At 39.5% G+C, this 24484-nt stretch overlaps 1 protein-coding gene across 4 annotated transcripts in view; it reads right to left on the minus strand.

Annotated features, from left to right (window-relative positions):
- The window catches only part of MANBA (mannosidase beta), a 143886-nt gene extending 122486 nt beyond the window's left edge, over positions 1 to 21400 (minus strand). For 3 of the 4 annotated variants that reach the window (XM_057728530.1, XM_057728531.1, XM_057728528.1), the window contains exons 1-5: positions 21155 to 21400; positions 14151 to 14245; positions 11988 to 12093; positions 11017 to 11187; positions 6681 to 6804 (exon numbers count right to left, since the gene is read on the minus strand). In XM_057728530.1, the coding sequence (XP_057584513.1) occupies positions 6681 to 6804; positions 11017 to 11187; positions 11988 to 12093; positions 14151 to 14245; positions 21155 to 21331 (673 nt within the window). In that variant the 5' untranslated portion in view covers positions 21332 to 21400. Of the gene's footprint in view, positions 1 to 6680; positions 6805 to 11016; positions 11188 to 11987; positions 12094 to 14150; positions 14246 to 20755 lie in introns of all 4 variants that reach the window. The other variant, XM_057728529.1, reaches the window with a different exon arrangement.
- Between the last annotated feature and the right edge of the window lie 3084 nt (positions 21401 to 24484).

The following is a 24484-nucleotide window of genomic DNA, read 5'->3' on the forward strand; positions in this document are numbered from 1 at the left end:
AGGCAACCCAGGGCATGGCAGGGAATGTGCTTCTGGGCATTGATTCATTTTCAGATTCTTCCAAAGCTGATTCAGTGAGATTTCTTTAAAAACAAACAAATAAACAAATCACTATGAGTGTGACTCAGATGGGAATTTGTAGAAAGGGTAACCAGCCGCACAGCCCCGATTAATGTGTCCTGCTTCTTCATGTAAACAATCTTCCCAACAACTCCAGTCTGTGTAGGTGTAGCCGACACACTAACTTTTAAAAGCCTCTAAAATGTGTTGGCTCCTTTTATATTCCCATATAGTCCACTTCTTTGTCAAGATGTGGTCAGGAAAAAAACGAACAAACAGCTTTATTCAGTTATCTAAGAGAAAAAAAAAAGTATAAGACGACATGGAGGGATTTCCCTGGTGGCAGAGTGGTTGAGAATCCACTTGCCAATGCAGGGAACATGGGTTCAATCCCTGATCCAGGAAGACCCCACATGCCACGGAGCAACTAAGCCCATGTGCCACAACTACTAAGCCTGTGCTCTAGAGCCTGCAAGGCACAACTACTGAGCCCACATGCCATAACTACTGAAGCCTGCGTGCACAGAGCCTGTGCTTCGCAACAAGAGAAGTCACTGCAATGAGAAGCCTGCGCACTGCAACAAAAAGTAGCCCCCACTCGCCACAACTAGAGAAAGCCCATGTGCAGCAACGAAGACCCAATGTAGCCATAAATAAATAAATAAATAAATAATAAATTTATTTATTTTAAAAAAAACTGAATTCTTCCACACTTATACCCTTACTAGGTTGTAATGAGTGCTGTAATTTACAAACATAGGGAAAGAACTGTGGAATGTTAGAAGCAGAAGAAACTTGGCCATCTCCTAGTTACTTTGTAGATGTGGTATCTGAGGACTTGACTGTAGAACCAGCTCAAAGCTCCCAAGCCAGTGGACAGAACAAGGGCCCAGGTTTCCTGACTCCAGTGCTCACTACCTTCCACACATCTCCCACGGAGATGCCTATCAGAAAGACACGAGCAGGCACGCACGAATTGAAATTTGTATGTAAATAATGAGGAAGGCCCAAAGCAAAGGTGCTTTTTGCCCTTTACAGTCCTAAGTCCTCATAGCAAATACGTGTAATGTGAAATAAAGGATTTCAAGGGACTGTAACAATAAAATGTTAGCCTCTTAACATGAGCGTCTTTATAAAAAAGAAAAAAAACTAAAATCTACAAACATAAAGAACATGTCTGACCCTCCACTAAATGCATAATTACATGGTGCCTCAGTTCCTGCATTGGTCAAAATACCATCTTTGTAACCTAAACTACCTGATAAAGACATGACAACAGTTATGTGAGCATTTCTGCCAAACAGTGGAAATATATTTCTTGAATAATTACCGTCTGTGAACCTTGACAGGCACTGTAAATTATACCCCAATCACAAAGAGCAAAAGATTTTGAATCTACTTAAACAAAATATACCCAAAGGTCACAGGTAAGAATACAGGGTGGCATTTGGGGAGGTTAAGAACACTCAGGTCAGCATGGGATGAACCTGCAAATGTTGGTGGATTGCTTATGTAAGATGAAAAAGATGCTTCATCTCACTGGAGGGCAAGCTATTCAAAGACGGCTGCCTTGATTAGCCCTGCTGAGCTCCTCCCAGCTCCTCCTTCTGCCTGCATCTTTCATAGGTGATGCAAAGCTGCAATGAAGAGATAGTCTTGTACATTTGAAGGAAGAGCAATGACAACAAGCCATGGAATGTTTAAATTCAAACATAGGATATTTTCCCAAGCTCCTGCCAGAATTAGAGGACAGATTTCAATAGCTGCTTTTCAAAGAGCTAACAGCTTGCATTGGCCAGAAAAGCAGGCTTACAGTTAGTTACAACAGCTGTTTTCCCCTTCTTTCCCAAGCAGCAAGATCTCCTTGCCTACTCAGCAGGACAAAATCCTCAAAGATGAAATCAAGACAAAACAGACACAAAGCAAAATCCAACCCCCTCCCCACCCCCCCAACACCCCACCACCAAACAAAGATAAATTGGTAAGTTCTAGAGGAAAAAAAAAAATCGACTTACACAACAAGGCAGCAAATCAGAGAGTATTCAAACAACCTACCTACCCATAAACGTACTTTCAAGGGTGAATACTGTCATTTTATGGGTAATGAAAAAGTGATTCAAAATGAATGCATGCTTGCATTCAAAAATGAATGCATTAAACAAGACACTAAGCAAGACTGACAAATCTTTGCTATGTTGCAATATTATATTCTCTGTATTAAGCTGTAAGCAAAGGGCAGCAATGACCTTCAATATAGCCTTTGGTGGGCAGGTTAGCATTTAGCTAGGAGCTAGGCCCACTCCTGCAACTCAAAGGCTAGGGCTTCAAGAATGAAGAGAGAGGGTGCTTTTGGCTGAGGCAGCAAGTAAATATGGATAAGGTCGGGAAGGTAGCATCTCTGAGGAATGGAAGTACCCAAGCACAGGTCAAAGATCCACAGCTCACCTCAGCTCAACAGAAAGATTTACATGTTGAAATACTGTACTATTATTTTCTAACTGTGGTAACAGAAGATTAAACAATGTAGTGTTTCATCGGAGCATACTTATTATATATTTGGACTTAATATGTCTATGTAACCTTATGAAAAGTTCATAAAACTAGACAACCATCCCTCCTTAATAAATTTTAGGGCCTAATGTGAACAATTTACATCAGATTACAAATATCAAAGACTTAGCATGGAGATGATCAATAAATGAATATATGTCTCTCTGTCTCTCTCTCTCTCACACACACACACACACACACATTCAAATAAATTTTTTCTAATGAGGTTTTAAAGAAAGTCACATCAATAAATTGGTGTCTCTAGGACTTCCCTGGTGGTCCAGTGGCAAAGACTCCCCCCTCCCCGCCCCGCCCAGTACAGAGGGCCCAGGTTCGATCTCTGGTCAGGGAACTAGATCCTGCATGCCTCAACTAAGAGTTCACATACTGCAACTAAAGATCCCACATGCCACAACGAAGATCCTGCATGCCTCAACTAAGACCCGGCACAGCCAAACAAATAAAAAAATATTTTTTAAATAAATAAAAATAAATAAATTGGTATCTCTTAAAACCTAGATAAATGGCAAAAGCCTAAGAGATGAGAGTAACTCCTATCTCCCTTTGACCTCAGTATTTTTTTCAAATATGAATTTGTTTTTATTACCTTAAACAATAAGAACACATGAAAATCTTTTAGGAAGCTAAGGTTAGGTCAAAATCAAACAAATGACCAAAGGATGTTGAAAAGTGCAAAAGTTTACATGCCACTACGCTAAGGATTAAGAATGCAGAAAAGGAAAGAAAAAACATATGTACATGAAGAAAATTAATCCACAAAAATTTCAAGTTAATTTTTAACAGTCTAACAGCCTTTTTATGTCACACTTTATACAATTAAATTGGGGAACTAAGCTTGGTCATTTGATCTTTAGGGGTAAACTCACTAATTTTAAATTAAAAAATAAATTCAACATTTGGAAAAGCAAAAAGGTTATTTTCTTCTAGCGTCAATAGGCAGAAAACAGAACGTGCCACAAAGTCAAAGTAGTTTAGCCTTTCGTAATAAGTTGGCTGAAATTACTAGGCACTAGATCAGTTTAAGTGCTTTCTTCCCTTATTATAAAGACAACATAGGCTCAATATAGAAATTGAGAAGAATAAAATGCAAACTATCTGTAGTACCATTATACACAGATTAGCCACTGCTTGCATTAGTTTTGACTAACCTCATTTCACACTTAAATTTTAAAAATGAATATAGGGACTTCCTAGGTGGTGTAGTGGTTAAGAATCTGCCTGCCAATGCAGGGGACACGGGTTTGAGCCCTGGTCCGGGAAGATCCCACATGCCACAGAGCAACTAAGCCCGTGCGCCACAACTATTGAGCCCATGTGCCACAACTACAGAAGCCCACACGCCTAGAGCCTGTGCTCTGCAACAAGAGAAGCCACCGCAACGAGAAGCCCATGCACTGCAACAAAGAGTAGCCCCTGCTCGCTGCAACTAGAGAAAACCCATGTGCAGCAACAAAGACCCACTGCAGCCAATAAATTAATTAATTAAAAATTTAAAAATTAAAATGAATATAGAGTTTCATTTTAAATAAAAATTGTATGTATCTACTTTTGATTATGAACTAATCCTTTTAAAAAATGTTTAGTAACTCTCACAATGCCTGCCTCAAAGTGTGTACTAAATAAACACAAAAAGTATCCAGAATATATTAGTTTATTCTCTATTATTTTTCAACTTTTAAGTTTCTATTGGTTTCACTGATGATTGCTGCCTTCCAAATACAAACTGAAAAAAAAAAATTCTGAAAAAATTTTTAAAGGAAGCTCCTCTCCTAATGCTTTTGTAAGTTTATGCTTCAATTTTCTCTATTACATCAAGCAACCAAATTGAAATCTATAAAATTAATCAAAAATATAAGAATTACTGCTTAATATACACAGGACACATCTTCTGAACAGGAAACACTTTTCTCTATGTTAAGTACAAAATATATTGTAATCATAAAATATCAAAAATATAGTTGATATGGATAATTGATTACAGAGTCTAAATTAAATTTTAAGCATCACTTAAACTGATTTAATTCAAATAAAATTCACCCAGTCACTAATGACTAATGAACTGAACTCTAATGACTTATATTCAGGAAGAAATGTTTAGCTTCATATTCAAAAATTTAAATTAAACTAGAGCAGTGCTATTCAAATTTTTTCAGTTATCAAGATACCTGGAATTCATAGCACATTTTGCTAACCACCTAAAGCACTGATTAAACTTCACACTTATTAAATAAACAACTTTTGGTAAAATCAGACCCCCTTCTTAAAGTAGGTTTTATTATATATACTCAAGAAAAATTATGGGTAGGGATGGGAGAGTGTGAACCATTATTTGATTTCATAGCAAGGCTCAGTTCCGGTTGAGCCTCTGAAGAATAGTTTGAGAAACACTAAACTAGAAAGCTCTAAACAGTCACATTCATATGTACAATTACATTAGATCTTCTAATGCCTTTTTAACATTTAAAAATGCCAGCACCTCCTAATAACCTCCTCAATTATCAACCATCTGTGATGTACTTTTGTCTTCTGCCTTTAGAAAACAGATTCTGCTTCACTGAACAGCAACCTAGAGTCACCAGGGCCCTAAGGACAACAGAACTCTTGTATGGACCCACCACATACTTGCTTACAGATTTCTTCTAGTTATGCCTGCACGGAACTGGACTGAGAATCGTGAGCTATCATTTAAAATCCCATTTGCCTCCATATTCACCCTGATTTCCCTAACTTCTCAAATCCTTTGAACTCTCATTTTCTGAATGACTGGGGCTGCCATCCTGAAGACTATGACACAATCTAGTTTGGTTTGATAATTGTTTACATCTCCCCTCCCCACCCCAACCAACATGCAGGGGTGAGTAAACACATTATATTTCTTTTCTATGCCAAACACACACAGTGCAGGGCAAAGAGCTCAACAAATATTTGACCAGCTTTTAACCAATTCATCGACATCTGTGAGATTTCTGAGGTTTCCTTCAACACTCCTTTCAAAGAAAAAGTGGTATTCTTTACTTTACGAGTTTCTTTAATGCCTTATTTGCCTTCCGGTTTATTTTCAGCTCTTAACAAGGCTGGTATGTCATGGCCTTCAGAGAAGAAAATGTGCAGTGACAGAAAGGCAGCCCAATGATTTAAGCAAATCAAGAACTCTGCACCATGGAGTTCTGAAAGTGACTACAGGGGCAGCAAAAAAGAGTTCAAGCCAGCAGCCCCAATTCTTTTAAGAAAGAATATATAGCTTGGGAAAATAGAGCTCCCTCCTCCCTCCTTCCTTCCTTTCTTTTCTTTCTTCCTCTCATTTTTTATTTTTCAGAATATGTTAAAAAGTAGCTACCCACCTATTTACCTGCTTTATATAGTAAAAAATTTCATGAAAAATCAGTTTGTATACAGTTTTCACTTTTCTAAATTTAATGTGCCACAAAATTTTTTTTAAATAAGTCTCTGAAAAGTATATTTGTCCCTCAGTATCCGCAGAGGATTGGTTCCAGGACCTGCTGGAGATACCAAAATCCACTGATGCTCAAAGTCAGCCCTCCATATCTGCAGTTCTGAATCCATGGATTCAACAGACCTCGGATCATGTAGTACTGTAGTATCTACTGAAAAAAATCTGTATATAAGTAGACCCATGTGAGGGGGAAGCTGAGACGAAGCGAGAGAGTAGCACAGACATATATATACTACCAACTGTTAAATAGATAGCCAGTGAGAAGTTGTTGTATAACAAAGGGAGTCCAACTCGAGAATGGAAGATGCCTTAGAGGACTGGGACGGGGAGGGTGGGGGGACTCGAGGGAGGGTGGGGGGGGAGTTGAGGGAGGGAGGGAATATGGGGATATGTGTATAAAAACAGATGATTGAACTTGGTGTACCCCCCAAAAAATAATAAATAAATTAAAAAAAAAAAATAAGTAGACCCATGAAGTTCAAACCCACCATTGTTCAAGGGCCAACTGTATATCTATATATTCAAATTATAAACCCAATTTTTACAACACAGAGGCTCAAAAAAGAAAAACAAGAAATCACAGCTCTTAGCTTACCATATATAGGGGTAAATGTGAAGTAGTTCAGATGACAAATATCATAGGCTTCAATTCTAACATCTTTCCAGATGCCCTGGGTAGGAAAGGAAGGCCCCCAATCCCAACTAAAGGAACATTGCGCCTGTAATTTCAAGGGAAAAAAAGAAGATAGATTCTCATTACCATGAAACTTATACATTACGAAAACCTTTTTCTTTGAAAATATTATATACATGTATATTAGTTTGCTAGGGCTGCCATAACAAAATATCACAAACTGGGTGACTTAAACACAGAAATTAATTTTCACATAGCTCTGAAGGCTGGGAAGTCCAAGATCAAGGTATTGGCAGGTTTGGTTTCCTGGGCTTACAGATGGCTGCCTTCTCACAGTGCCCTCACATAGGCTTTTCTGTGCACACACTCACACCCCTAACCTCCCTCTGTTGTCCAAATTTCCTCTTCTTTTTTTTTTAAATATTTATGTTATTTATTTATTTATTTATTTTGGCTGCACTGGGTCTTAGTTGAGGCATGTGGGATTTTTAGTTGCAACATTCGGACTTAGTTGCAGCATGCATGAGGGATCTGGTTCTCTGACCAGGAATCGAACTCAGGCCCCCTGCATTGGAAGTGCGGAGTCTTACCCACTGGACCACCAGGGAAGCCCCTAAATTTTCTCTTCTTATAAGGACATCAATCATACTGGATTAGGACTAATCCTAATGGTCTCATTTAACATAATCACCACTTTAAAGACCTCATCTCCAAATAGGGTGACATTTTGACCTTATTGAGTGTTAGAGCTTTAATATACATATTTGGGGGGCGCAGAATTAAGTCCATAATAGTGTGTGTGTGTGTGTGTGTCCCATATACAGCATCTAAAATGACCCACAATGATCCCCTCCTGGTATTCACGCGCTTGTGTAATCCCCTTCCTTTGAGTATGGATTAGACTAATGAAGCACTTCTAACCAACAGAATACAGCAGCAGTGAGAGCACGTCCAAAATTAGGGTATAAAGTACTGCACCTTCTGTTTGGGGTGCTCTCTCAGCTCTCTCTTGGCCGAGAGGCATGTCAGCTGCCATGCTGTGAGGCAGCTCTGTAGAGAGGTCCACATGAGTAAGCCTGGAAGTCCATTTGAGGCCTGCCCATAACCACATGGGTGAGCTTGGGCAGGCCTCACCCAGGCTTAAGGTGACTGCAGCCCTTGTCCACAGCTTGCCGGTAACCTCGTGAGTAACCTTGAGCCAGAGGTACCCAGCTAAGCCACACTTGCTTTCCTGGCTGACAGAAACTGTGATAATAAATGTCGTTTTAAGCTAAGTTTTGGTATAATTGTTACACAGCTATAGATAACTAATAAGATAACTAATCCATCAACCTAGGCAACATAGTTAAATTTGGCAGAAATGTTCTAAGACTATAAAATCTAATATGTATATTTATTCTTCAAAAGCATATTACATTGAAGCAACACAATAGTTACTCTTCAAATTTCTTCAAAATATCTCTGAACCTACTATCATATTTAAATGTAATAACTATAAAGAATGAGGAAACATATTGAAAGATAAAGATAACAGATTTAACAAACTCTAGCTAGGCTTGCCAACCCCTATTTCCTCCAGTATGAATTCAGAAGTCCTGGTTCCTGCACTTACAGCCCAAAAACAATCAGGTTAAGAATTTAGACAGTGACACAGGTGACCAGAGCAGAATTTTTCTAATTTCTACTTCTTAAAGAAAAAAAAAATTTGCAAAGCACAGTCAATTAAGTTGTGTGAGGCTATGAGTTAAGCTTGTAAAAAAGAACAAGCACCAGAGGAAGTACTGCGATCTTCCTGAATGGAACACTTGTAGAATAGAGCCTGAGGATTTGGCCAAACTGTTCTCATTTAAGTGTTATTTCCTAAGCTCTGTATTTATCTAAAACAGAGATAATTTAGTTTCCATTACGGAGAAAAAAAAGAATTAAAACCACTTCACAGCATCCACATCTGTATAAAATCACGACTTAAGGATCAGATTCTTGTGTTCAGAATGAAAACCATCTTGGGGATATTTACTGGAAAGTTTCTAAGTTTAGATATGTAATTCTTTTATTAGGGATAGAGAGAAGAAGGAGGGCAAAAATATTCAACATCTTATAAGGCAGATTATTTTCCCCAGCAAGGGCTACTAATCACTCTTATTCATACAGTCTCTCCAAATAAAAGTTTTCACTTATTCAAAAATATTTGTGAAGTGCTTTCTATGTTTCAGGCTTGGAGCATATCAACGTACAAAAGAGAAACAGTCCTCCTGCTTACAGGGCTCACAGTATAGTGAGAAATTCAGGCACTGAACAAATAGTCACAAATCCAAAGGAAACAGACAGGGAACAAATAATGGGGGGAGAACGGGTGTCAAGAGAAGCTTCTCTGAATAACAGTGACTTTTATACGGAGACCTGAAAGGCGTACCCCTTGTCCTGTGTGTTTAGAGGAGAGGGAAGTGAAAGCATCCCTTTCAGAAGGAACAGCATATGCAAAGTTCTCAAGATGCAAGAGAATATGATGCATTCCAGGAAATGAAAACAATGGGAAGAGATGGGCAGAAGACTGGAGCAGTGGGCATGGGCCAGACTGAGCTGAGAACTTTGGAATTTAGCCTAAAAGCAATAAGAAATGGTTGAAGAGTTTACAAAGGGAGGGTGCTGTGATGATTTTTATCTGAAAGGAACATTCTGGCTGTTCCTTGGCAGATCAATTGGAGGAAGGCAAACGAGGTCATAGGGTACCAGTTAGGCAGCCAGGGCAATATTTGAAGCAAGAAATGATAATAGATTGAACCCAAGCGTGGGAGTAGAAATGGAGCATGAGCACATTCAAGAACTACTGGAAAGGTATCATCCACATCATCAAAAGGACTTCTGGATCTCTTATAAAAAAGAGACAGGAAGGTATCAAAAATAACTCTGAGGCTTCTGGCTTGAACAACTGCTGTGAATGGTATTCAGAGGGAGCCCTGGGAGCAGGGTTTAGATCCCAAGTGCTGTGTTGGACACACTGAGCACCTGTGGTATGGGTTGGCCAAATAGTTCATTTGGGTTTTTCCATAATATCGTACGTAAAAATCCGAACGAACTTTTTGGCCAACCCAACATACAATGGACTATCAGTCACTCTTAAAAAGGAAGGAAATTCTGACACATGCTACAACATAGACGAAGCTTGAGGACATTATACTAAGTGAACCAAGAGAGTCACAAAAAGATAAATGCTGTATGATTCTACCTATATGAGGTATCTAGAGGAGTCAAACTCTTCGAAACAGAAAGATGGTGGTTGCCAGGGACTGAGAGTTGGGGAAAGTGGGGAGTTGTTTTTTAATGGGTATAGAGTTTCAGTTTTGCAAGATGAAAAAGTTCTGGACCCTGGTTTCACAACAATGTGAATGTATTTAGTCCTACTGAACTGTACACTTAAAATAATTAAGATGGTAAATTTTGTGCTATGTGTATTTTACCACAGTTAAAAAGTTTTAGATAAAAACTAAAATTAAAAACTAAGTATCGGGGCTTCCTAGGTGGCGCAGTGGTTGGGAATCCGCCTGCCAATGCAGAGGTCACGGGTTCGGTCCCAGCTCCAGGAAGATACCACATGCCGCGGAGCAACTAAGCCCGTGTGCCAAAAAAAAAAAAAACTAAGTATCACACAATATACTAATTCATCTATGTATTAGAATAATTCCAAGTTATCTAGACTGAGATCACATGCAAAGAAAACTAATCACCTGTGGGTTTTGTTATCTTCTGTTAGATTTTATGAGAACCTGGCAGTAAAAAAATCACATGTCAGCAAATATATTGATAGCTGCAGAAGGCTAGTAATAAGAGTCACTCATAAATATGAACCCTACAGTCTGGTGAAAAGTTCAATAAACCTAAGTGTTTTTTCAAAAAATTGTAAAGGGGGAATTCCTTGGTGGTCCAGTGGTTAGGACTCTGTGCTTCCACTGCAAGGGGCATCAGTTCGATCCCTGGTCAGGGAACTAAGATCCCTACAAGCCTCGAGGCGCGGCCTAAAAAAAGAAAACTGTAAAGGTACATTATGGGTCACCTATTTTTCTTCTTTTTCCAATGTTATCTAAGTTCTGAAGCATTCCTCAAGAAGGAAACCTAGAAAGACACGTTCTCCACAAAAATTCTTGTAATTTTTGGTTCTTATTTCTAATTTCTAAATCCCACTAAGAGGGCAGAAAATAAATGGCCAACTTCTGAAATACAGTTGGAGTCTTCAAACAAGCATTTCATACGCCGTCATCCCATCCTCAAGGCTAAAGCTTTCTCATTGTGAAACCATTACCTTGCGAATAAAGTTGACATGACATTCGCCATCCTGCACACTTGGAGGGCAGTTGGGGGGCACCCTGTAGTCAGTGTGACGTTTACTCCTCTGGTCTGCATATAACACTGGTGACTGGAAATGCACCTCAATGACGTTTACTGCTTTGACCACATGTGTAATATCAAAGCTCTAAATTAAAGGGAAAGAACAGATATGAAAGTAGCCTTGTGTATAAAATTTTAGATATAGGCAGAATGTATGAAAGATGCATAAAATAATTGAAATCTTTAGGTTTAGCCTTTTTTCAGGAGAAAGCACTTTCTCAAAATAGTGTAACTTACTGCCTACTGTTAATTATAACTGATCACATTCTCCTACCCAAACACAGATTTCTAGGTTTTCTCCTGCTATTTTTACTGACTGATAATGGTCCTAGGCAAACAGGGCAAGCAGAGACTATCTTTAGCCCTGGAATGTCTGCTCTGGCTATTTACATATGGCTTTCAATTGCCAAGGATTTCCTAGACACTTTGTGATAACCTGACTCTCTGGTATGCATAGCATGTATTTCTAAGTCATAAGTTATTTTTGTTTTGAAAAGTCTACCCTTGAAAGGGAAGGGAAATCAGGATACAATCTCTTAAGGTAACTGTTCCAGGAAGGAAGGAACATTTTCTTTTAAAATGGTTTGTCACCTGCCATTTCCCACGAAACTCTGGATTATCAAATAACAGAGAAGGGAACGGCATTATCAAACATTTCCTATGTGCCAAAAACTAATACTGATCATTTCATAGAATTAAGCTTATTAAATCCTCCCAACAATTCCATAGGGTTTAGGAGTGTCTTCATCATTCTACAAATACGGCAACTGAGAGAGAAAGTAACTTACCGAGTGCATCAAAGGGCCTGTACTTGCCGCTCATGCTAACAATGACCACGAATACATACAAGTGGTTCTTTTTAACCTGATTTTATTATGTACTTACATATCTTCTGAACATGTTGTCTGTTTTGCCAACAAGAACATTATTGAACAGGACTACTGTAACTGTATCGATGCCCTCAAAAACCAAATTTACTTTACGCCATTTGCTAAAAAAAAAAAAAAATTTTAAAACAAGATGTATAAAACATTAACTTAGATAATTAGCCTTTTTTTAAACTAAAAACGAAAGGAATAAATATTTCACAGAAGATATGCCTTCTTATACAAGGCAGTTGTCAATGAAATTTTCAGAAACATCGCTTTAATGAATTTTTATGTTGAATGATTCAGTTTAACTTTCTTCATAATATTTCAATCACCATAAAATCATGAGCATGACTTCTAAGTTCCATGCATTGACTTTTTTCTTAGAACTTCACAAAGTTCTTATAAGAACAAAGTTAAAGAGTAGACGTAAAACATTCTCACAAACTATTATATTTACCGACACTAAGAGAACACATTAACCAACTAACAAGCACCTATGAGTAAATACTATGTGCCCAGCTCTCTGCTAAGCCTTACAGGGAACTAAAACAGTCTCTGAATTTAAGGAATCTGCAACCTGGTTAGCATTCAAGCCTAAAACACAGGAAACAAAGAGAAAGCTTTCAATCTCTTCGACTTTGTGGTTTAGTCTTCTTGGATAGACTACAAGTGCTATCAGAGTTTATGTCATAAGGAAAGACTTCAAGAAGGAAACAAGAGTTTAAAGAAGAATAAAATAAATAAAATGTGGTATAGCCACACAGTAAAATACTACTCAGGAATAAAAACAAATGAAGTACTGGTGAATATGACAACATAGATGAACTTGAAAAAATTATTATGCTAAGTGAAAGAAGCCAGTCACAAAGGATCACATATTGTATAATTCCATTTCTTTGAAATTTCCAGAAGGAAAAAAATCCATAGAGATAAAAAATAAATTAGAGGTTGCTGGGAAAGGGCTGGGGGGATGGGGATGCAGGAAGTGGACCAGGATTGGCAACAACAAGCAGCATGTTCACAGACAAGCAGAGAAGGTTAAATCTGATCTGCCACTCAAAAGGAAGACACTGTCATTCTCAAGCAAGAATGACATGGTAAAATCAAATTTGGGAAAGATGAATCTAATGTGTCACATACAAAAGACTGGAGAATAAAAAGACAAAGCTAGAAATCTAATTAGGCAGCACAGGCCTAATTCCAGGTACTCTCTAATAAAGGCCTAGGCAAAGATGGAAACTTGGAAATGAGGAGGCAAGGGCTGAATCGAGAGAAACGATAGGCAAAAATTAACAGGACTCAGAAACAGACCAAATGCAGGGAGACGAAGAAAAGATATGATGAACCAAAAACTCCATGGGCATGGAAGATTGGGAAGATGATATTACATTAAGAGAAATAATGAAGTTGTTAGAATATAAAGCAAGCTTTAAGTGGGAAAGTCAATTGGTTAAATTTCGGGTATGTTCAGCTCAAGGTGAAAGAGGACTCCCTATTGGAGATATTTTAAGTATTATCTGGAAATAAGAGCCTAGAACACAGTAACTCTGTGATATTGAGCCCTATTTTCTGGCTTTATTTCTCTTTTAAGAAGCTAGTAAATAATTACCCCCAAAAAAGTTCATATTAGAGGGACAAAAGGGTTTTATTTTTAAATTTAGCAATAATGGTGGTAGATATAACTGAGTTACATTCTGCTACACAGAACATTACTGAAAACTATACCATGCTCTTCCTTGTGGCCTCATGACATAATATAAGGCCAATGCCTTAGTTTCAGTGGCTGGTTAACACTACACCAAACAAATGATGTATCTCCGATCCTACTTGACAATACTGTAAATATATACACTCTACAGATTACTGGGAGGACAGGGAAAAGGAAAAGCAGATAAGAGAATTGACTAGGTCTAGGTGACTCCATCATAGCTGCTGGAAAAATGACTGAATAAGACATAATTTTGTGACTGTGATCAGTGGTACCATCCTCATGTACAAATCAAAACATAAATCATATATTCACTTTTATAGTACAGGCTTTAATCTGACTAAGTTCTGATATGCAATCTAAACAAACAAAAGATTACTGCAGACAGAAAAAGAAGAAAAGCTCAAATAATAATAATAAATGAATAGATAGATATAGATATAAATGTAGATATACACACATACATACCTCATGTCAAAGGGGATTTTAAAGTTCTTGATATAGGTCCAGTTATCCAAGGCGATCCATCTGTAGTTAAGGTTATTAAATCTGTAGTAAGGATCCTGTTGATAAAAAATTATGGTAGGTGATTAAACATGCAAAAATAATTAAATAAACATGAAATAAACCATTAATGATAGCTATTTATTACCTAAAAATTAATGAACTCTTGGCCTAGGATTGCAAGCATTTCATATGCCAGCACATTCCACCCTCAAGGCTAAAGCTCCATCCGTTTAAGAGACCATTACCTTTCAAACAAAGTTGCCATGGCGTTAGCCGACTAAAGATACTAAAAATATTTTTAAATGGAAAAAAAAAGTCCAACAAAATACTGGAAATGAAAGAGCTCTGAGATATAACTATTATACAGTTTCGTTATCAAAGAACATGTGTGGAGATGAAGATTGGCTTCCCCTGTTAAAATCAAACACAGAACCTGCAAGGTATCAGCAGAGAATGAACAGCAGCACTTCTGATGGTGTATAGCCATCAGGCACTCACTGCCCTCTGGTTCTCACTTTGCGTTTCGCTGCCACTATCCCAGCTGGCCTCCAGGGGGAACGCTTCTCCTCTACTGCCCAAAGATCAGCAAAACTCCCACTCCTTGGGTTTACTCAGCATTTACAAAGTTATTTTTCACTCAGCTTTACTAAGTGAGCACAAAAAGGATCTCTACAGAGAATATACAGGCAGCATAGATAGATACCATCAAACTTACAGACTTCAGGTTTCCTGTATCGTCCTGGACCAGGTCAGCAAACTACAACCCATAGGCCTAACGCAGCTCACTGCCTGTTTTTGTGTGGCCAGCGAGCTAATGGACATGTGTCAACGAATAAAGTTTTACCAGAGCACAGCCAGGCCCATTCCTTTATGAATTATATACAGCAAGCTTTCATGCTACAATAGCAGAGTTGAGTAGACATGACAGAGACCAAATGAACCATGCAGCCTGAAATAGCACCTGACCCTTTACCAACCTCTGCCCTAGGCGACTGGTCTGCTAGGTATTCATAGATGCTCTTCCATCTGAGCGTCCAGCCCCAAATCCTCCCTTCCACAATCCTTAACGTCTTTCTTCTCCTACTCATTTTCTACTCTTTACCTCCCAGATGAGGGCTCCCAGGCAGCGGGCAGAACAGAAAATGGTAAGAGAAGCTTTTCAGCTCATCTGTCTTGAACAACACCATGGCTACACAGAGGAACACAGCGCAAGCTCGGAGGGCTTCTCCCCTCCAGCTGGGACAGGGCCAAGGGTGATTCCCTCAGGAACTGCAACTCCAAGTTGAGAGGGAAAAGCCAACTTTGTCTAAGTTCCAACAGACTGAAACTTAGAGGTAAGGGCTGACTATTGGCAATAGCCAGTTGAACACGCCCAAAGCACAAAATCTGTAAGAGGCATTATAACATCACTGCGTGTCTATCAAAATGGAAAGAAAGGTATCAGCCAGAAACTGCTCCAGACTGGAAGAAATAATCTTGATAAGGTATCAATGGGGTCAGTCAGTGGTTGACGAGATTTAATAACAACCAATAATCACCAAACTGACTTTTAAGGTCTGGTTAACTGTGAGCTTTTGTTCTGCTAAATAGGGTGTGCCAGGCCCAGCCCACTTGCTTCCTTTTCTTCTCCTCCCCCACACGGGACCCAGCCTCTCCACTGAACTAACATGGAGTAAATATTTAAGGACAGGGTTTGAAGAGGCACCTAATTATTAGCCTGCCCATGTGTCTCCACCCAACCCTATTTATAACCCTACATTCTGGACTTAATCCAATATAGTTAAAAATATCATGAAAAGGAAGGTGTGACGGCTAATGCAGTTGCGATAGATAGGTCAACCTGCTAAGCCTCAGGGCTGGCTGATGATCTGCCTTGTGGGGCACGAGACTCCTTCCTATCTCCTGGCTCCCTGAAGGAAACTGCATGTTGAGCTCCAGAGGGTAATCTTCTCAGATAAATTTCTTCTAGACAAACAGAATTTAGAGGTTAAATATTTTCTCTCACTTGAAAGAAGCCAATCTAAAAAGGCTGCAGACTGTAAGATTCCAACTATATGATGTTCTGGAAAAGGCAAAACTATGGAGACTGTAAAAGGATCAGTGGGTACCACGGATTAAGGAGGAGAGAAGGATGAATAGGCAGAGAAGACAGGATCTTTAGGGCAGTGAAACTACTCTGATACTATGATGGTGCATACATAGCACTACGCATTTGCCAATGACTACAGAATGTACAACACGAAGAATGAAGCATCACATACACTATGGACTTCCAGTGATAATGATGTGTCACTGTAAGGTCCACTGATGGTAACAAATATGCCATTCTGGTGGGGGGTGTTGACAGTGGGACAGCTGTGCATGTGTGGGGACATATGGGAACTGTCTGTATTTTCCATTCAGTTTTGCTGTGAACCTAAAATTGCTCCAAAAAAAAACAACAGTTTATTAAAAAAAATTGCTCTAAGGGCAAACATCTTACCCTCCCTAAATTAAAAGTTGCAGAGACTCAGATTACATTTATAATAACTACTGCAAATGCTAAGCAACCAACTTAATTTGGTTCCAGAGTGGTCTGATCCCCTTTGCTCATATTAAAATTGAGTCCTATTTAAAGCAAATAGGACTATGTTCAGCATTACATCTGATGACTAAGGACCCATGTAAGTGACTGAGTTGTTAAAGCAAACCCATGAACCCTAAAGACAGGAATACTATCACTTGTTGACCATTTACTTTATATCAGCCTCCAAAACAGGCACTCATTCACTCTTTATCTTCATAACAAAGATGTGCAGTAAATACCCATTTATAGTGGAAGAAACTAACACTCCAAAAGGTGAAGTGTCTTTCTTGAGGTCCCACAATGAAGCTGAAGTATATCCAGGGCTGAAACAAACTCACTCAGACACCAAGGTCTACATTTTTTCAACTGTTCTACAGTGCCTCACACCATATTTACCTACACTTTTATAGCAGATGATCATTGCATCTGTACCTACCATTTTTAGTAGTGTATGTGTATATTTACAATATATTTTCTCCTATTTTTAAGTGTAGATTTTGAGTAAGAAAATCTTTATAATGCAGTCTATGCAGTTATCAAAAATTCATCTAGATCTATATTTATAGACATTTATATATACAGAGAGATGGTCATCATATATTTTATTTTTTTTTATTTTTTATTTTTTTTGAACATCATATATTTTAAATGAAGAAGTAGCTTATAAAACCATCTCAGGGATTGACTTCATTTTTATATTATATTTGTATATACTTAGAAAAGTCTGGAAAGATATACATGAAAATTTTTACAGTGATTACTTCTTTTTTTTAATAAATTTATTTATTTATTTATTTATTTATTGACTGTGTTGGGTCTTTGCACATGGGTTTTCTCCAGTTGCAGCGAGCGGGGGCTACTCTTCATTGTGGTGCACGGGCTTCTCAGTGCAGTGGCTTCTCTTATTGCAGAGCATGGCTCTAGGCACGCGGGCTTCAGTAGTTCTGGCTCACGGGCTCTAGAGTGCTGGTTCAGTAGTTGTGGTGCACGGGCTTAGTTGCTCCACAGCATGTGGGATCTTCCCCGCCTAGGGCTTGAATCTGTATCCTCTGCATTGGCAGGCAGATTCTTAACCACTGCACCACCAGGGAAGTCCCACCTCTGCTTTATAGTATGCTTTTTATTAGATTTTTCCTTCTACTTTATACTTTATATTTCTCTGCATCAATTTTTTGTACAGTATTAAACATTATTCTTTTTGAAAGAATTTTAAAAGAGAATAAGAAAATTATTTTACTATATTAGAATTTCGTGCTTGATAAAAGTAATGTTTTATATCAGTGGACAAAAGAGAAATTGTTCAAGTCATGGGATATAAAAAACTGTTTAACCATTTGAAAAAACTCAAGTGGATCAAAATTTTTAATACAAAAGAGGAATTATAAAAATACTAACAGGAGGAAATATAGGTAAATATTTACTTAATCGGAAGAGAAGAAATTACTTCCAAAGTATAATACCAAAGACAAAAACAATCATAAAAGAAAAAAGCTTATAAGATTTCAACATATAAAACTTTAAAACATCTATATGACAAAATATATCACCAATCAATGGGAAATTTTTGAATATATACAACAAGAGGTCTAACAAATCTGTATTTTAAAAGATGAATAGTCAATAGAAGAATAGATAAAAAAAACAAGAATAAGTAACCCCAAATCACCAATAAACATGAAATAAACATATAAAAGGTGTCTAACCTCACTAGAAACTAAATTGTTTCTATTTTTTTTTTTAATATATCCAAATCTAGCAATTAAAACAAGCACTTCAATAAAGTCATGATGGGAGTGTAAAACTGGTACAATTTTTATGAAGAACAACTTAGAAGTATATAGCAAAAGACTAAAAAAATGCATACTCTTTTTGAATCAGCAATTCCACTTTTAAAAATTCATCTAAGAAAGTAAGGGTATACACTAACTAAAATTTAGCTAAAAAAACTTCCCATCATTACGGAATAAAATACAAAGTTTTTCCCAATGGCCTACAAGCCCTGCATGATCTGCCCTAGATGCCTACTTTGAAATCATCCACCTGCCCCCTGGGTCACAGGGCTATGGCCACAATGGCCTGCTTACTATTCCTGGAACTCATCAAGCATGTTCCTGCCTCAAGGCCTCTCCCCTCTCCACTGTCACCTTTTCTTCTTTTTTGCTGGGAATGCACTTCTGCTTAAAACTGAACTCATCAAAAGATTTTTATCAAAATGGCTATCTTTAACTACCTTTTTAAAAATAGAATCTTTCCCAACCAGCCTTCACTCTCTCTTCCTTTAACCTGCTTTATTTTTCTTATGTATACCAGCTGTCACTATATTATCTATTAATCTGCTTACCATCTATCTCCTCCACTAGAATATCTATTGGGACAAAGACTTTGTTTTCTTCACCACTGATTCCAAGCGCCTAGAATAATGCCTGCCACATTGGAGGTACTGAATAAATATTTATGAGATAATTAAGTGAATGACTTCAGCAAGATATGTTTCAAGTTCTCATGTAGCCACAGCATTTGGACCAGCGTCTGCTCTAAAATACAAAATATTTCCTGTGGTCAACACCAAAGAGGGATGTTATAATAAAGCAGGTAGAATAACAACATAATATTACTCAGTAATGATACTGGATGTTGATGGTTATCATCAATAGGCCTGGAGTTCCCCAACCCCCAAGAGCTCCCCATCTCTCATCCTACTGCCATGTAAGACCTACATCTACCTTACTGAAACTTAAAGTTTTTCAAAGAATTTATTAACAGATTTAACAGACATTGTAAATTGTTCCCATGAGGAAAAGTCAGTTATTTCATTCTATGAGCACATCATTCACCCTAACAAGTAACCAAACATTGTTTCTTGATATGTAGCCCTGTAACATGGAACAGTAATCTGATTTACTACAGCCAGTAATGATATCCTGTTGCTTTAATTTAATCAGGAAAATGAGGCAAGGAGAGACTGTGCAAAATAAACAAGTGAAGCCTTGGGGTACCAAGGTCATCTGTGGCCTGTGTCATAAGTAGTTTGTTAACTAAAAATAGTTCAAATACTTAAGTTTGAGAATTATTTACTTAAAAAATAAACAGGACCATGGCCAGTGTCATTTACATTTTCTTCCTTTCCAATACACATTCTTGAAAAAAGCTAATGGTACCAGATCAGAAATTTTGCATAACCCTAGTTGACTGCCCTGTCATTTAAGTAAACTTTGAATTACATTCCTGACAGTCAACTTCAGTGCTTTAAAAACGCATGACTTTTCAAAGGACCAGGGCAAGTGTCACACAGTACAGAAGGCTATGAAGTCAGGCAGGCTGGGTTATAATTCCATTTCTGCCGCTCTTAGTTGCTATGTAATCTTGGGTACACTCTGTAACTTCTCTGGGCTCCATAATTCATATCATCCACAAAATGCAGATAAGAAGACCTACTCTTTTTTTTTTTTTTTTTTCTTTTTTTTTTTTTTTTTAATTATTATTTTATTTTATTTTTTTGGGGGGTACACCAGGTTCAATCAACTGTTTTTATACACATATCCCCATATAAGAAGACCTACTCTTTAAAGTTGTTATGAGGATTGGGACAATTCACGTAAACCACTTATCAAGTACATCTTGTCCCAAACAAAGCCATTAAAGATGTGCAGGAGATGGAAAGAAAAAACAGTGGGAGGCGGCAGTCTGTGTGCAAATCTTTACCCACAGGCAGCCAAGCAGGAAAACGTTCTCCACAAGAAGTCTATAAATTGAAGCATCTATTGGAGTTACACATCCCAGCACATCACATGCCCTGAGAGGAAACAGCATCTTTCTTCATATCCCAATCAGCCTCAAAAATTATTTAGCCGTTACACTAGCACTGACGACCCTAACCTTACACTTGCAGGTCTCCTTCTCCTCAGCCTCTGTGCTGCTGCATCAATTCCAAATGTGACTCCCTGATGCCTAAAAGCGAAAATGAAAAACTGAGGCATTACTGAATATAGTTAACGCTTACCTGCAGTGTTCGGGTAGTTGAAACAGGAAGCTCCCGCTTTAGGCTCTGTCAGTGACAACATGCCCTTTCTAATCCACGCTTCGGTGGAGAACTACGGCAATAACACCCCCAGTAGAACTGTCTGAACCTCCGCTTTCCTGAGTTAGTGCTGTCCCAGAGTGGGGGTGGGTCAGTCTCCATCTAGCCCAGGCCTCAGTGGTGCTCTTCGCCAAGAGCAGAGACATTGCCTCGGCGCCACACCTCCCACCCCCCACGCAGACCTCAAGAGGCAAAGGGGAAGTTAGTCCCAAACCAAGGAGAACAGCCTTGGGCTCGGGGGCTGCCAGGCCGTTCCTGGGCCCCTCTCACCACGAGGGGGACGTGGGCGCAGGCTTCTGGCGGGGCGGCCGCACACAGTACCTCGATGAGCCTCTGGTGGAACAAGGCGCTGTGCACGCAACCAGGAACCTCCGCGGGCAGCTCCAGCGAGCCGTTCCCGCTGCGGATCCTCCAGCTTCCCCGCAAGCTGACGCTGACCACCACCGCAGCGGAGCCCGCACGGCACAGCGCAAGCAGCAGGAGCAGGCGGAGGAGCATGTCGGTGGTCGGTACCTCACACACCCACAGGGCGAGATCCCCCACGCTACCGTGGGCCGCGGAAGTCACCCTCTGCTGCAGAGGAGCCCAAGCTCTAGCTCTCCCCGCCCCGGGGCCCGCCCCCGGCTCCCGGCCACGCCTCCAGGTCAGCTGAGCTGAAGGGGGCGCGGTTGCTCCCCACGCACGGCGGCCGGGCCCGGAGCGCGAAAATTGTGCGGACTGGCAGAAGCCCGGCGTCGCGCGTGCGGGAGCCGCCACCTCGTGCGTGGCTCCGGGCTCCGACTTCTGCGGGCTGCGTCCTCCTCTGCGCTTATTCCAACTGCTCCGGCGTCTGAACGGGAAGCGAGAACCATGCACAGTAATTGGGACCAAATCTCTGGGCGCAAAGTGGCGCACGGCCTCGGCGAGTTCAGGGAGAGACAGTAGTGTGCGGTGACTACAGCCAGAGAATCTCCTCACTGCTTTCAGAAAACCGAAAACCAAGACACCCCATCACTTCAGTTCCCCCAATTTCCCCAGACCCTCATCGGTGCTGCAGGGGTCTGCCCGGGGCGGGTAACGCCCACCTCCTGCAGCTCTACGGGTTGGTCTCAGAGCCGAGTCTGCCTTTCAAAGAGTAAACAAGTACTAAAGTGCCTAATTCGTAGGGTTGTTGTGAGAGCTGAGAAAATCCGTGTACAGCGTGCAACATAGGGCCTGGCCCAGAGGAAACACAGGACGTTGGCCTGATGTTAGTGGACTACAACCTTATGTTTTATAAAGCCCCACAGAAGAGTTCCTGAGGTTCTAGAAACCTGCACTAAATGCACAGGCAAATTTAAAATCCTCTGTCGCTCACTAGCTGTGAGACTTGGGCAAGCCACAAAATCTCTAATACCCCCGTTCCCTGAACTCAAAAATAGAGACGGTACTCCTTTTTCAGGTTGTGATAAGCATAAAATGAATTAATGTATTTGGCTGTTCCTAACAATGCCTAGGTACCCAAGAAATATCACAGGTTTATTTCAAGTCTCATAGTGGTGCAGTCTACTTGAGTCCCATTTTTGCAATAGGATGTAACTGTGATCTAGGAGGTTAAAGAGGGAATTTCTCATTGCATAAAATAGAGTAACATATGACTGTGTTGATATTATCTGCCTTATTTCTGTGTTTAAGCAGAAGTCTTTGAAGAGAAGTTCTCCCCTCATGAAATCCAAGCTTTGTTTTGCCTTATAATGGGGCCCGGGATTGCCTGAATCTATAAACACTGGACAATATTTTATTTTTTCAGAGTCAGCATTTTTCTCAAGCCTAGAATCTTGGCTTTAGGGACATTTGGATTATCCAGCCCAAGCTTTACAGAGGCTTGGGCTGGATAATAAAGGGAACATGGTCCAAAGTAGTCAGGTGACTTGCCTGTCAGTGGCAGACAGGACCCAAACTCTCCTTTCCTAGCCCGAAGTCTCCTTGCAGTAGAGCCCGTTGATATTAAGGGGAAAAGGCTCTGGCTGGTTCAAAGGCTTCCTCACTCCAGAAGCATTTTTACTTTTGATAGGAATGGAGCTCTCTCTCCATTCAAATTATATTCCCTGATTCATGCCATTAAATGGCCAGCCCTAGTCTGTTTAAAACTGATAACAAGACTTAGGGCAGCAAGAATGGCAAAGGGTTTTTTGTTTGTTTGTTTTTTGTTTTTCATAAATCCCAGAGATCCCATTAAACCAAGTCAAAGGAAAATTCATCCCCATGAATATGTTTGGATATATTCTGTTGTTCTATTAAGAAATATTTTAGGGAATCTATTTTTTTATAAAAACAAAAATAGAGACATCATTCCCCCTTTCATTCTAAGACGCAAGCATGACATCTTTTGGATTACTTCACTTTGAAAACATACATTGGTCCAAACCCACAGAGTGTATAACACCATGAGTGAACTATAATGTAAGCTATAGACTTTGGGTGATGATGATATGTCAAGGTGGGTTAATTGGTGATAACAAATGTAGCATTCTAGCGGAGGATTTTGATAATGGGTGAGGCTGTGCGTGTGTGGGGGCAGGGGGTGTATGGGACATCTGTATTATCTGTTCAGTTTTGCTGTTAATCTAAAATTGCTCCAAAAAATAGTGTGTATATACATATACACATACATGGGTCAAAGAAATAAAAGACTTCCAGTTACTGTTTTGTCATGTCAGGAGCTTGGAAGTCATCACTCCATCCTAAAAACAAGTAAACAGCTGAACAAACTGAAAATCAACAGCTTTTGTAAGATCTGTCAGAGAATTCAGGTGAAAGGGCAAATTTGCTGCCCCCAAAATTGGAGAAAAAGACAGGTGGATACAGAGAATCACAACTTACCAAAGCAGAAACCCATGAGTAGAAAGCTCTGCAAAAACCAGTACTAGGGAAGGAAAATCTAAACTCTAATTGCTGGGACTTCCCTAGCAGCCCAGTGGTTAAGACTCCACGCTTCCACTGCAGGGGGCACAGGTTTGATTCCTGGTTTGGGGACCACATGCAGCGCGGCCAAATCTGAGAGTTTAAATACTGCGGGGGAACTCAGTCTTAATGAATTTCCCACAGTTCTGTGTTTTGTTTTCAGGAGATCTACCAGTTCTCACATTGAAGATTCACAAGCAATTCCCTCATACTTCCAGCAGGGGGATGGGGGAAAGGAACCATTTTGAAATACATGATAGCATTCTCAAGGACTACCTTCAAGAGAAACTATTTATCAGAGCCTGACCTGGGAGAAGGGAAATACCGCCTAGCCTTCTTGCCTTACCTAAGGGGGTGAAAAAAATGAGAAGCACTTATAAAATTCACAGCCCAGGGCACAAGTTCACTAAAAGACTAAGGCCTAATCATAGGACTATAGAAAGCTTCCCCTCTCCTCATACCTTCCCACTGTATCACTAAAGGCCTCTTTGCCACAGTTCATTTCACCCCACACATCATGTATGGCTTTCAACAAAAAATTACAAGGCCAAAAGAGAGCAAGACCTAGAACTAGACTCAGATATAGCAGGGATGTTGGGTTATCAGCACAAGAATTTAAATTATTAGACCAGCATTGGCATAATACAACACCAGACAAAGACATTACAGTAGAAGAGAACTACAGACCAATATCTCTCATGAACCTAAATGAAAAAAATTCCTAACAAA

This window comes from Hippopotamus amphibius, chromosome 3 (assembly GCF_030028045.1).
Source record: "Hippopotamus amphibius kiboko isolate mHipAmp2 chromosome 3, mHipAmp2.hap2, whole genome shotgun sequence".
NCBI classification, from domain to species: domain Eukaryota; kingdom Metazoa; phylum Chordata; class Mammalia; order Artiodactyla; family Hippopotamidae; genus Hippopotamus; species Hippopotamus amphibius.